Source organism: Macaca mulatta, chromosome 11 (assembly GCF_049350105.2).
Source record: "Macaca mulatta isolate MMU2019108-1 chromosome 11, T2T-MMU8v2.0, whole genome shotgun sequence".
NCBI lineage: Eukaryota > Metazoa > Chordata > Mammalia > Primates > Cercopithecidae > Macaca > Macaca mulatta.
This window is the reverse complement of record NC_133416.1, coordinates 77394043-77409196: the sequence shown is the minus strand read 5'-3', so window position 1 is coordinate 77409196 and position 15154 is coordinate 77394043. Positions and strand designations below refer to the sequence as shown.

The 15154-nt window shown below is 34.3% G+C and overlaps 1 protein-coding gene across 6 annotated transcripts in view; it reads right to left on the bottom strand.

The window, feature by feature from the left end:
• CNOT2 (CCR4-NOT transcription complex subunit 2) overlaps positions 1-15154 on the bottom strand; it is a 107782-nt gene that overhangs the window by 23173 nt on the left and 69455 nt on the right. For all 6 annotated transcript variants that reach the window (NM_001265869.1, XM_077953074.1, XM_015152183.3 and 3 more), the window contains 3 exon segments: positions 1276-1458; positions 2170-2317; positions 12978-13044. In NM_001265869.1, coding sequence (NP_001252798.1) covers positions 1276-1458; positions 2170-2317; positions 12978-13044 — 398 coding nt within the window.

The window sequence follows — 15154 nt, the reverse complement described above, 5'->3', positions numbered from 1 at the left end:
ATGCAGCTGACAAAACAACAAACACTCTAGAGAAGAGCCAGAAAGTCAATGGAAATTTTTGTTTAATAGCATATTAGAATTGCTGATGCTATTACAGGTACCATCAAACATGGAATAAGTGCTCAGAGATGAAAACAATTTATAATAAATACAATCTGCCAATAGTAGAAATAAGCAGGGTTTTAGAGATCCATGTTACATTGACAATTTAAGCAAAGTATATTTTAAAAACAGAATGTGAAAAAATACTGAAAGGTAAAATTTTAAATATACATTCAATGCCCAATACTATGAGAATGCACAAAGATAGGATAAAGTTATGACAAAGATATAAGGTTAGAAAGCTATCAAGGAGATGAGAATTTTGATAACCCTTCACAAATAACTTTTTTAAAATTTAAAAGAGCAGTAAAATTATAGATATCTAAATAAAAGCAAAACCCGGAGTTTATGGAATGAAGATTAAACAGTAAATGTGCTAAACCTATTTTAATTCAGATTTTACTAGACAGAAGAAAGTGAACCAAATAGGTATAATAACAACTAGATCAAGGTCATTTTGCCCCTACATTTCTCCATTTAAAAAATATACATATACATGTAGGCAATCAAGCTTAAATACCACTTTTGCAAGAAAGTGTTGTATTTCAGACATAATTCTCATACAAATTACCCAAACAGCTTGAAAATCCTAACAAAACGAGTAACTCCTCTTATTTGCAAAGTATATGCAAGACTATGCAAAGAGAAGTGAAAAAGTACAAAACCCATCTTTTTGTTTTGAATCCCTAAACATGATACCGTTTTCAAATACTATAGATGTGATCTTAAAAAGTCTTTGGTTGGTAAGTCTCCAATGCACAAAACCAAATCTTACTTGAGAAGGTATTCAAAGTATAACTAAAGCAAAGTAGTAACAGTCACACATGTCTCCAGTTCTATTCATAAGCCTAGAACTCTTACCACACAGGTAATCAACTTATTTTATAAAGAGAGGACATATCAACTAAAATTTGCCTGGTGGTGAATCCAAGAACAATCCTTTTCTAACAACAACAACAACAAAAAGTTTTAATGTGCTTTCCAAAATCAACCTGATTTTCAAGAAAACGTATTGTTTTGTGATGGGTAACAGAATCTTTGGACATAAATGCATGATGAAACACACTTTTTATTAAAGAGAAGCCACACCTCAAGAACAAAGTGAAAATATGAAAAGGCAAATCTGAGTATACCCAGAAAGACAATTATACACAGTATCAATAAACATCTTACCTGTTCACAGTAAAAGGCTGTCGAGAAGGCTGCTGCTTTGGCATACATATTATGCTTGGCGAGCTTCTGTTGGGGCTACCTAACCCTGAACTGCTCATGCTATTTGTCCTGCTAGGAATTCCAATGCCCTGACCAACCTGGGAGTGGTTCATCATATTCCTAGGATTCATAGGCAAAATACCCCTGAAAAAGAAGTCCATTATACTAAATAAGCTCTCTACAATCACTCATTAAAATTCTCTATAAATAATCAATTGGTCCAACCCTAGAATCTCAAATATACTTTCAAATTGCAGTTCTAATTTTTATTAATTCTTTAGTCATTCTAGCTCTTTGAAAAGAAAAAGTAAATAAACAAGAAAGGGCAAATTATAGTGCAACTGACATGGTATCTAAGATGAGAGAACTACTGGTGTGACTGTGACATAAAATATAAACGTATTTCACACACATATTTAGAATAATTTCATTTCAAAGGCATATCGTTTTATCCTCTGCATACTAAATGTATAGTCTATGTCATCTGTTTTACTTTATGCTCATTAGAGCAATGGATGTGTGGTGAGGGAGCAATGATCACAATCATCTGGGGAGGAATTTTAAATTGCACATATTTCTTTGAGGAAGACAGATGCCTTTTGAAAAAGCTCCCCAGGAAGTGATTAACCCTTGATATCCACCCCACTGACAACCAGTATGAGAGCTGCAGTATAAAAACCACTTGTATTGTACTTAACAATTTGCACTGAAATAAAAAGAGCATAGGTATTTTCTTCCTCAGTGAAAGGCACTGAACCAGAAAATCAAATAATTAATTACCTTATTAAAAAATTAAAAGTTTGCTTACTCTACCAAGATACATTTTGAAAAATATTCTGGTCCATTAATAAATACCTGCTTGGAGATGGAGGCGTATGAAGTGACATTGTTGGTACCCCTGTTGTTGGCGTGACGTGGCTCGGTAACTGAGTGCCTTGTGATAAGCTGCGATTTAACTGAGGGGTATTGTTGCTCATCCCCCTCATTGGAAGGCCTAGTGCACCTAATAAAAAAATTCAGAAGAAGGAAATTCATTGCCATCAGGAATGAAATTGTTATCCATCTTCTGGAGTTGGCAATTTAAGACACTTTTAATGACCTAACATAGTACGCAAATTTTAAATGGATATATTTGATTCATTCCAAATAAACTCTGATTTTAACAAAAAGTATGTTCTAGTCTGAAATTTAATATTATGAATGGATATTTCTTTCATATTCCTATTTTTCATATTTCAATTTCATTATAAAGTATATCAATGACTAACAAATAAGTTACAATATTATGAATAGATATTGCTCTAAAATTTTCTTAAAGGCCTATTTGCACATATGTACATGTGTACATACAAAGAGGCCATTATGAAATTTTGCAATCATGTGTTTTTATGTCTTTATTCACAACTAATGTATACAGAAAGACATTTAACCCCACTTTGCTGAAGTAGTTTTAATTTTATGTGATCCTTTAAAAATATATTTTAGAAAAAGCCAATTTACTATTTATACGTATTTCTCAACATTACTATTTTTACAACCCCAACATAAAATGCCAGCAACTGTTAAAAAAACTCAAACTGATATACCTATAAAAGACAAAATTTTAAAACATTTAAAAAGATGTCAAAATATAATGGCCCTATATTTATCTAGTACCCCTGGAGCCAGGTGTGGTGATGGACTATACATTCTAATAGGTTTATTTATTTTTTTAAAGACTACTAAGAGTTTTATCATTCCAATACAAAACAAAACAAAACAAAACACTTTGGATAAATTATTTTTTAAAAAATGTATATTTCCTGAATTTTCATTCAGCTTATAGGAATTATATATTTTTTAATAATCCAGGATAATTATCAGAGACAGCATATGTTTATTTTGTTTCCTTTTATGCTTCAAAGTCAAGAAGTACAGCTATCACTTACGCTGTCATATCTGTCTACGAATTCCTCCTCCTTTCCTCTATCTTCCTGACCTACACTTTTTAGTGCTTTCTATTTCTAGTCTGCTTCATCAACCAAACTTATTCTGAACTAGAGATTAAATAAAAGGGATAAGATAGAGTGAGAGCTAATCAGTAAATAGATGACTTCAGTGCTAGGGACTTAAGGTGATTTTATCTTTTGGCATAATAATGTTTCACCTTCTAACCTAGGGATAGGAGTGGTTAGTGAGTATCTCACTGATTGTTATCTTAAATTTGGCAGCCTGTATCTCAGCTTGTAGCCTAACTTTGCCTCTCAACTGAATGAATCCAATCAATCTAATTCAATATAGCTAATATATTCTACGTATATACTTTTCACTCAAGTTTCATGAAGACCCAAGCTTGGTTCTGCCTTTCTGTAAGACACTTTAAGGGAACTGGCTTAGATTACATGTACACTGTTATGTATGTCTACAATCACCGTAAGTTTTGTGACTATGAGAATGCCACTAGCTGTAGCCACTTTCTCTGAATCTGGGACAAAATAAGGAAGAATAAGAGATTAAAAATCAGCCTGCTTAAGATTTCTTCTGAAGAAATCTGTCTTTTCCCTCCCTAAAGCACACCATTTTTCTTTAAGGCTTTCTAGGTGTGCTCATAACCATCAACATGATACTTTTCACATCATTCATTCAACAAACATTTAATGAATGCCTACTATGTAACAAGCATTGTGCTAGCTGCTGGGGATACAGCAGTGAACACAACAGAAAAGGCCCCTACCCTCAGGGAGCTTACATCCTACTCCCTAAACATGCTGTCCTGAAGTCAGCTATAGCTGCAAATTTTCCTCAGGAATGTGTTTCTCACAGTTACTGACCACCAAGATATGTCAAACAATTTTAGAGCCGGAAGAGATCTTAAAGATCACCTAGTTCCCATTTCCCAGACAGATAAGGAAACTGAGCCTCATATAAGTTAACTGACTTCTCCATGGCAACACAAAGAACTAGGACTAGAATTTAGATCTCTTAGCTCCTTAATAGCAGCACTACAGGAGCCCAACAGAACTCTTGATTAGCACCCCTGTGAGTACCTACTAATTGCAACACCTCTAATGTATTTTCCCGCTGCTTTCAACCTTTTTTCTAAATCTCCACGTCTTGCTCTCTTCCCTCCATTTTCTTTCTCTCTCATCTTCATAGCTATCAGTTTTCTTTCTTGTTTTACTTTTCCTTTACTTTTCACCCTCTCTACACATTCACCACCATAAACAAACATACATTTTTCAAAAATCTAGTGCCCCTTTGGCCCCCTTTTAATAATCGTTGAGCCCTACAGAAGGCTCACTGAGATTTGACTCCTTCAAGTCTCCACATATATATTATTCTATGCTGTATCATAAAAATTTATAATTTCAGGAATATTTTAGAGATTGGAAATTATCTGAACATCAGCAAAAAAAATCTGGAGAAGAAAACAAGAATGGTAAGGCTCTTTGGTCAATTAGGGATTGGCATCCTTGAATTGATTTTAGTGCTAAAACTGGACAGAGACCGTATGGAATAAAGTAACTTACTTTCAGTGTTTAATTTTAGCTTTCGAAAATTAATCTTCACAAAAACAGCTAACAATTTCAAAAAGTCTAAGTTTCATTTTGTTGAAGTAGTACAAAAAGATCAAAAAAGAGTACATCACTTCAAATTGGATCATCAACCCCTGAACACTCAATAATTGTTACTTTAAATTTATTTTAAAAACTGAATTTCTTTAAAACATAAAGAATTAATGGCACTGGATAGGTATATATAAAGATTTGGTTTTGGGAAACTAAATATACCAAGTCATTAACTTTGAGATGCTTGAGTCAAACTATCACAACTGAATAGGATCAAGGGGAAAAAAAATCTAACCTCTCACTAGTATAATTAGAAACAATCACAGAAAATCATCTCTAAAATATTATGCCAAGAATAGGACATACAGCTGAAAAAAAGAAAAATAGGAAGAACTCAAGGAGTTTCTTGGCATAAAAAAACGAAAACAGGCAAAAATATAAATAGGTATAAATGAGTTCTGTATGAGCAGGTGACTGGGGGGACAGTAAAATTAAAATTTATCGGGCACTTCTCAACAAAGCACTATACTACTTCATCTCACTTCCTTCTTATAATCATCTTATAAAGAGGGTTATCACCTTTTTACAAAGAATAAAAGAACAAATTTTTAAAAAAAGTTTAAAAGGTTATAATTCTGAGTCAAATTTTTCTTTCAATCTAACAACTGATAATTACAAATAATACAATATTAGGAGGACTATATAAACACATTCTAAATAGATTCCTGCCTCTTATCTGGCAGGGTGTTAGACAGTTAAAACAAATTCTTTATTGATCATTTTTCAGAAACTCTTAAAGAATATGATCTAAGAAATTATTCCATTAATTATTTTCACTGCACAAACTTTTTAACAGTTCATCCCTTAAACACTTATGGCAAAATATGTCATTCTTTATTCAATATTTTACTAGAAACAAAAAATACTAAGTTACATGAAAAAAATAAAATCATAGCAACCAAATCCTGAATATTCATACTTAAAGTCCTCTAAAATCTTTATGGGGGTAGGAGAGAGTAGTCCTTAATTGATGCCTCAAAGTGTCCCCTTTTCCATTTGCAAAGCAGCCAGCTTCCTCTAGGAACTCACTGGCATGCCCATACTAAAAAGGGCAACACGGCCGGGCGCGGTGGCTCAAGCCTGTAATCCCAGCACTTTGGGAGGCCGAGACGGGCGGATCACGAGGTCAGGAGATCGAGACCATCCTGGCTGACACGGTGAAACCCCGTCTCTACTAAAAAAAATACAAAAACTTAGGCGGGCGAGGTGGCGGGCGCCTGTAGTCCCAGCTACTCGGGAGGCTGAGGCAGGAGAATGGCGTAAACCCGGGAGGCGGAGCTTGCAGTGAGCTGAGATCCAGCCAGTGCACTCCAGCCTGGGCGACAGAGCGAGACTCCGTCTCAAAAAAAAAAATAAAAATAAAAATAAAAAAAATAAAAAAAATAAAAAGAGCAACAGTTCTAAATGGTGCTCTATCTCAATGGCTTCTTACCTTCAACCTGTCTTGCACTTAGCTGGTTAATGATCCCTGTAAAATGATTTCCTTATGCAATTTTCTTCATTAAATTGAAAGTATTTTAGAATAGAAAAGACTCCAGAGATTATCCAAGTAGGTTACAGATCAAGAACTCACTCTAGGCATTAAGTGACTTGCTCAAGATCACAAGTAATGAGGCATAAAGACAATGATCCAATTTCTTGACTCCTATTTCAATGTCCTTTTTGCAACCAATATCATTTTCCATTTTTTAATGGTAGTTAATAATGTTTGCATCATCCAGGGAGCTTTTATGTCTGGGTCTCCTCTCCAGCCATTGTGATTTTGGGCAATCATGTCAGTGAAATTTTAAAAATTCCCTAGGTGTTTCTATGGGTGCAGTCAGGGTTGAGAACCACTGTTCTATAGTATTAAAATTCTGTCAAGACCCAAAGATGTTTTCTAACCTTAACGGACATTTCACTGTTTACATACTACATATCTGATTTATAATCTTCTTTCTTCTTTCTCTATTCCTTTCCTCAAATCTGTCCTTAACTACTCATATCTAACTCCTCACCAAGAATACTTTCCCTTCTCTTGTTCTAGAGACACAAAAGACTACTTAAAAATAAATAAGTGCTATGACCAAGGTGTTTACATGCAGTAGACACGAAGTGTTTGAGTGCTTGTAAGAACTAACTCAGACTTGGGAATAGAGTGAGTCTGGGAGCAGAAAAATTTTCCTGGAGGGGATAGAAGATAGTATATGAATTAAACAACATATGAGACTTAGCCAGGTGTCTGGTGGTGGCAGTGGTGGGGAGTCAGGTGGGTATAAATGTTACAATAGTTCTGTCTGAGAGAATGACAAGATATATGAAAATAAGGACAAGTTATACACCTGAAGGAGGAACACGCTTTGCCTTCTATGTGCTAAGAATGCATGAGACAAGAAACATGGATGGAGCTAAGTGGCTTCAACAGCTATGAGAAGTGGCTGCTGTGCTCAAATCAGCTGAGAGTCTCAACATCTGGCTGGATCTTTAGAGGAGTGCCACAGAATCTTTACCTGTGGAACAGCTGTGTGGATCTCCCAAGTACACTCTACATTCCTCAACCTACATTTCTGCTCTAGATTAGTGGCACTCATTCACAAAGGTTTGCAGGTCTGAAAGCTTAGAAATCAATCTTGATCCCTTTCTTTCACTCCTACATCATCCAGTCCCATTAGCTCTATCTACAAAATGTCCCAAATCTGATCACTTCTCAACACCTCCACTAGTCCAAGTCATCCTATTTTTTTTTTCCCTGGACTACTGCAGGAGTAGTAACATTCCCTCTCTCTCTCGCTCCATAAAAACAGGACATTTGTTATTTGCCATATTCTTACTTATATCTTGAAATAATACCTCATTGATTGTAGGTACCCAATAAATACATAATTATTAGAATGAATACATTCTATCACAATGTCTTAATTCAATAGATTCTTGGCATCTGTGGATTTAACACCGGTAGCTTCGACTATGTACAAATGGCTTTCTAGGGTCATGGCATTCAGGTTTCAAAGAAACTGATGTTTTCAGCTCATGTTCACATAGTTACTCTTACAAAGTAATATAATCCTGGCTCTACTACTTACTATCCGTGTAACCCTGAGCAAATTCCTTAACCTCTTATGGAGCCGTTGTGAAGGTTAAATGAGTTAATTCACATAAATACTTAAAACTGCATCTGATACACAGTAAATAATACTCAATAAATATTAGCTCTCTCTGTGTATGAGACATACCTATGGAAAGAAAGCCAACAGGTGGTACCAAAAGTGAAGATAAAATAAGATAGTCTAATGAAGTGATAGTTTTCTCCAAAAAAACAAAAACAGATGTTTTATGGTGGAAAATGTTATTCTATAGCTGTGTTCTTAAACTTGGAAAGTAGCAATGATCTTGAAATAAATCTCTCAGAAATGTGAAGACTGTACTTCTTGCTGAAATCAGTATTAAAAGCCTAACAGGTTTCTCCTGTCTTGATATAGTAGGCCATTCCTAAATCTATCCCATGCTGTGGATGTTATTCCCACTGCTAAAATAAGTTTACTCACAGTGTGTTCAATGCTAATCTCAAATATAATCTCATCAGTAAATTCTTTTCCTAATCATTTTCCAAGATACGTGATTACTCCTGCCTTTGAAATATCCAAATAGTCTACAGCTGTACCATCCTGAATGCGCCCTATCTCATCTGAAATATCCAAATAACCCTGAACTTCTTACTCTACTACACAGTAAAATCATTTGTGTACTTATCCTACTAGGTTATATGAGACTGCCTCTTGTTGATCATGCATTCAACATTTACTGAGTGCTTGTCATATGCAAAGTACTGAGGATACAAAGGCAATGAAGACATGCAACAAATAATGCAGCAACACCACAGCAGTAGGTACACTATGCAGAGATGGCATAAATGAGATGATCTCTTCTACCACACATCTGCAGTATCTAGCATGGCAGAACATGTATGGTAGGGACCCAATAAGTATTTGTCAACTTTAGTTCCTACCACCTTTTTGAAGCTTTTCCATACCACTATAGATAACCTTTTTTTTTTTTTTTTGGTTCTCCTCAAGGAGAATGGTATAGACAGACTTTGCTCCCTAAAAGTCTGTCTACACCATTCTGCACATGGTATCTTTAATCTATGTGTTAGCATGATAGGCGGTTATTTAATATTTTACATATAAATATGTCCTATCTTCCCCAACTATAAAACACGTGTTCGAGACAGCAAGAAATCCCAGAGCACTCCGTACTTATTACTAAGCATTTAGTATCTGTTCAATGGTCCTACAATTTCCTAAAGCAACCAAAATATGTCATGCACCTATTTAAATAGCTGATAGCATCACTTCTGAACCACCCCACCTGTGCTCTGGGTTCTCTATGAAGCAAACACCTTTCACATAGGTGTTCTTAAAGCAGGAGGCTAAAGAAATGTCTGCTGGAAGCATGAGACTATGTCATTGTTCTCAAGCTAGGAGTCCAGAACTTAGAAAGACAGATTTAGTTCCTCTTCCAACTAAACACCTGGGTCCTCTGAGAACTCAGATACAAATTTGTATAATGAATTCACCCAGATATTTTGCTAAGCTATGTGCCTATAAGATAATATGCACATAGAAAGCACTCAGTAAATGACAGTTTCCTTTTTCTCCAATCTTACAAGGCCCTAGATCCTGTTGGTAACTAAGAAAAGGTAAATGCAACTATCAACCACTTAATTCCAATGCTTTGACTATCCAGAAGAAATTAATTCCTGGTTCCCTGTTGATTCTAATCTAGGAGACAGCTTAAGCAAGCTCATGGGTCTTGAAGCCTGTAAGGTGTACAGCAAGTCCTCACTTAATGCCATTCATCGCTCTTGCAAACTGTGATTTTAGGCAAAAAAACATACAGCAGGTCCTTGAATAATGTTGTTTCATTCAACATCATTCCATTGTAATGATGATGAGAACAAAAAATTGGTTTTGTTATATGTAGTTTTGCTTCAAGTCGCAGTTTCAAAAAACTTTTAAATGTTAAGTGAGGACTTAATTCACCTAAAAGCTTATCACACACTCAAATATAACAAATAGGAAACATTATGCAACTTGAATACAAGAGTATGCCCACTGGTTTCTATAGTTATCATTCCATGCACAGTATTCACATGAATTCTTGGATGAAAAGTCTCTTACATATTTGGATACCATCATACTATACTAGAACCGAAGACCATACGAGTCTAGTATAGCCAGCATTCTCTGGCTACCTCATGGCACTGCATAATCACTTCCACCCAAATCTAGCCAAATCCAGGTTTAAGCACTTCTGTATCTATTCCAAGATGAACTCCCTTTCTTGTTTAATCTCAGTGACTCTTACTTCTAGAGAGGGCACTCTTCCTTCTGTATCTCTTCCACTGCTAACCTTTCTAACCATCAAGAACACACAATAGATAGTAGATCTCACATTTTAATGGCACGAATTACAATTAAAGTTTGCCAACTGAATAGAATTAATAGTGGTACTCAATGCACTTGGGAAACAAAAGAACTTTTAGTTACACCAATGTCAATGTGCAATTACTATAAGTGGCCATAAGAATAACATCTCTAGGCCGGGCGCGGTGGCTCAAGCCTGTAATCCCAGCACTTTGGGAGGACCAGAAGGGCGGATCACGAGGTCAGGAGATTGAGACCATCCTAGCTAACATGGTGAAACCCAGTCTCTACTAAAAAATACAAAAAAACTAGCCGGGTGAGGTGGCGGACGCCTGTAGTCCCAGCTACTCGGGAGGCTGAGGCAGGAGAATGGCATAAACCCGGGAGGCAGAGCTTGCAGTGAGCTGAGATCCGGCCACTGCATTCCAGCCCGGGCAACAGAGTGAGACTCCATCTCAAAAAAAAAAAAAAAAAAAAAAAAAAAAGAATAATATCTCTAATCTACACTCACCTACTAATTCCTTCTCTCTCCATCTTTCACTCAAGTCAGTCCCTTAAGTTTTGTCATTCTGACTTAAATTATTAAAACCTTAACCCTCAAGCCCCACATGGTAGCTTGTGTTCTGCTGTCTGACAAGGTGTTTGTTCAGATTACCTACCAGCTGAATGACCTATTTGGCCTTCCTGGGTCTGTCCTAACAGACAGAAATTGGCAACCTAGACTCCTTCTTTCTCCACTAGTTATAGCTTCTAGCTTGACATCTTGGAAAGTTGATCTAAGGTTCAATTTTTCTGTACTCTATCTAACATTTAAAATGTCATTTTAAAAGAGTAAGCCATACATTCAAAATGTTGCTTCACCAATGTGACAGGATTGAACTCCAATGGAAAATGTTTGCCATACATGGCTTCTTTCTAAACTAATAAGTACCTTAAAATTCTTTTTCTAATGAAAATAAATTTGCTCATGTATTAATCTTTGTATGTCCTTAAAAACAAAAACATAAATATCTATCATACCAATGGCATAACTGCATTTCACACCTAACCCATTCCATATCTTAGCCTAGTTACAATTTCACATTTGTAGGTTAAAAAAATTAGACTAGAATTTTTAAAAATCCAGATAGCTAATTATAACTATAGTAATTGCCATTATCCTTTACAAAATAACCTTAGTTTCTCAAATACAATTTTTCTCCAATCCATATCTACTTTCTGCTGTGATAAATGGTGGTCTTCCAAAAGATAAAGTAAGTTCCTTGCAGTTGCTCTAAAGAAATAAAAGGTAGCAAAAGGTAGCTTTAAAATAGCTAGATATTTCTATAGTAAGGGTTACCAGAAAGGTGAAAATCATACTAAAACACAGGGTAAGCAGAATAAATTACTAGCTAATAATAGTCCTTCAACAACTAGGATAAATATTTGTAGATAAACAACAATATTTTTTATGTAATAAGCTATGAAAATGTTTCTTGGTTTGACTGGAGAAAAACTGTTAATACAGAATAACTTTTATCTACTAATTCTGCATTAACAAAATTGTCTTCCATAGCAAAAAAAGAGAAAAGCCACAAAAGATAGACAGAAAAAGTAAATGGAAACCATGCTTGTATACAAAATAAGTTTCATCCTCCCACTTTGAATCAATTTGAAAGGTAAAGTGGTATGACAAACTATTCTGATACCTATCAAAACTTTGCTTTTCATTATACTGGGAGAGTTCCAAATCAAATTATTGATTTTTATTTGAAACTGGTTAAGATAGTCAGTCATCGGATGTCTTCATCAGTTATTCAATTATCCTATAATGTCTGATGGGAATTTATAACACTTTTAATTCCCTTCTATTAACAGAGATTACATTAACAGAAATGGGAGATCAACAGATCTGACATTAACAGAGATAAAATCATACTAATATTTAACAATTTGGGAAGTTAATTTGAGAAAATATAAAGATATTTTATTGTTTAGTTTTATGAAAATTTTATGTGATAATAGCTAACATTTATTGAGCACTTACTATGCACTAGGTTCTGTGCTAAGCGCTTTAAAAGTATTACAGCGCTTTAAAAGAAATAGAAGCCTGCAAAATGGAACAAGCATTAAACTGTTTGAGTCAAAAATCTAGATTCTATATCCAGATTGAGCTAAAGCAAAAGAAGAAATATTTCAGAAATATTTGTGAAACAAAGAACATTTTACAAACCGCTAAGTAATGAGCTTACTTAAACAGGCGCGCGCGCGCACACACACACACACACACACACACACACACACACACACAGAGTAGCCAATCAAATAAACTAAGAAAAGCTTTTAACTTTCTTTAATTGAAAACAGAGAATGTCTATTTTTAGTTTGTTTAGCAAATTCTTCAAAAATACTGCAAAAAAATTACAGATATAAAAGATGTTGAAATAAATTTCATTCTATGCTATATCCAAAGTAATAGCAACCTTAGGATCAATAAGATCTGAAATAATGAGATTTTGCTATGTAAGTAAAATAAAACTCTGAAAATTAAACATTTTTCCTTTTAAATCATACAATAAACCCACAAAGGAAGTACTGGTTGTTCTTTATTTGGTAGTTACTTATTTTTCTCTTTGAATAAAGTATCCCAGAATAAACACAAAATTCTTACTTTGTTGCCCGTATAAACTTGCCCCAAACTGAGACAGCTGACCTGATGTAGATGGTGATGCCAGCATCTAGAAACAAATTAATTATATTAGAGCATAAAGAAAACAGAGCATTGCAATTATACTCTACAAATCTGTGAATCATACCATAAATGTGAAAATCTAACACTTTTTCTCATTCTTCAGAAAAACATAAAACAAACGTTCTATAATAGATTCCATGCTTCTTAAGAGAATATCACAATTGGATAAAACCAAACTGTGCAAATGAAATTAATATTTAATACTGTAAGTTTTCTAAAAGTCACACTAACTTCAGCTATAGCAACACTACTATTTCACTTAGCAAGTTAAAAAACATTATATAGATATGGTATATAATTTATATATTTGTGATATGAACTTCATGGCGCTTGTACAATGCCTTTGAATTTACTTCATCAATTTTTTTTCCTTGTAGATGTAAATTATTTGAAGATATATTATGTTCACAGAACATACATTCATTTTATATTCCTCATAGAAATGAAGGTAGCAGTGCTATATACTCAAAGTAAATACTGAAGCTGAGTAAATGAAAATATGTGTGTGTGCATATTTGTGTATTTCCTGTCTTATATGAGACAACCATCAAAACATCCTAATTAAATAAGACATGAGCCATGTCATCAAGGGGCTTACAATCTAGTGGGGAAAGAGAATGAATTATACAACTCATTATATTTTAAGGCACAGTGTGGTAAATGCTCTAAAGGAAACATGAAACATCACTGGAGCTACACAAAGGTATCAGGAATATACAGAGTGGTAACATTTAGGTACATACAATGAAGGGGTCTTCCCTCAAGAATATGCAGTGTAACAAGTGTAATAAAGGTTAGTAATGTAACCAGAAACCTCCTGTACCCCCAAAACTATTGAAATTCAAAAAAATTGAACAAAAATTTAAAAATTGAACACAAAAACCCAGTATCCAGTTGTTAAAAAAAAAAAATAATAAAGGTTTGTAATATTATTAGAGAACATAAACAGTGGTGACAGGATAACTATGAAAGGAGATAAAGTTCACCTCTATTCGGAGATAAAGCTCACCAATGTTAGGGCATAGAATGCAAAATAAATGCCATACAAGAATGGCTACCAACTATAGCAATAAAAAGAAAAATAATATTAAGCAAGAAAGTGGCAATCAAAATGGGCTTTGGGAAGATAACTCTAATAGCAGAAATGGGTTATGTTGAGATGCTAAATGACAACAGCAGAAGTGGAACTAAAAATAAGAGGCATTCTGGTGGTAGAAGTAAGAGTTATTTTATGTCCTGTTGACTAGCTGGGGTATAATCGGAAAAGGAGGAGAATGGAGACTCATAAAAGAGATAACTATCAGAGGCTGATGTGTGGTTTCCAGGGATGGGAAATCATGCTGACACTGACACAGTTAGAAAAACCAAGAAGTGAAACAAGTATTTTTGTTTGTTTTTTCTATTTTCTCATCCTGTCTTGTGGTGCTGCAAGGTCAAACATTTAAATGGTAGAGGTTTTACAATATACATTTCATACTTTTTTCATGTCAAAATTCTAAGTTGTTTTAATTATACTAAAGTTTGCAAAATTTTTTATACAACTATAGTTTTAGACCAATGATAAACATCAGACACTCCTGAGGTAGGGCTGAGTTATACACCACTCTAAAAAAAGAAAAAGCAGTAATATTATTAAGACAGTAGTGATTATTCTAAAAAACAAAACAAAACAAAACAAACAAACAAAAAAGCATCAAACTTTACAAATATTCCCTCCCAAATCCAGAGGATGTGTAACCTAGACAATTAAACTAACATTCTTTATCTATACAACTAAACTGTATATTCTTTCCCAAGTATAACCCAACAGATCAAAAGATGCCTAATAAGTTCTTTTCTTAGGTATTATAGATTACTGTTACTGCATTAACTGAAAATATTTTGTTAAGTATATTAAAAGTTCATTTCTAAATTGCAAGAACAAGAACATATAATAAAGCTTTAGTTGATCACACAAGGGAAAAGGTTTATGGCACATGTATATCCATGTAACAAACCTGCACATTCTGCGCACGTATCCTAGAACTTAAAGTAAAATTTAAAAAAAAAAAAAAAAAAAAAAAGAAAGGAAGTTTTATCCTTTTTAGTAAGTTTTA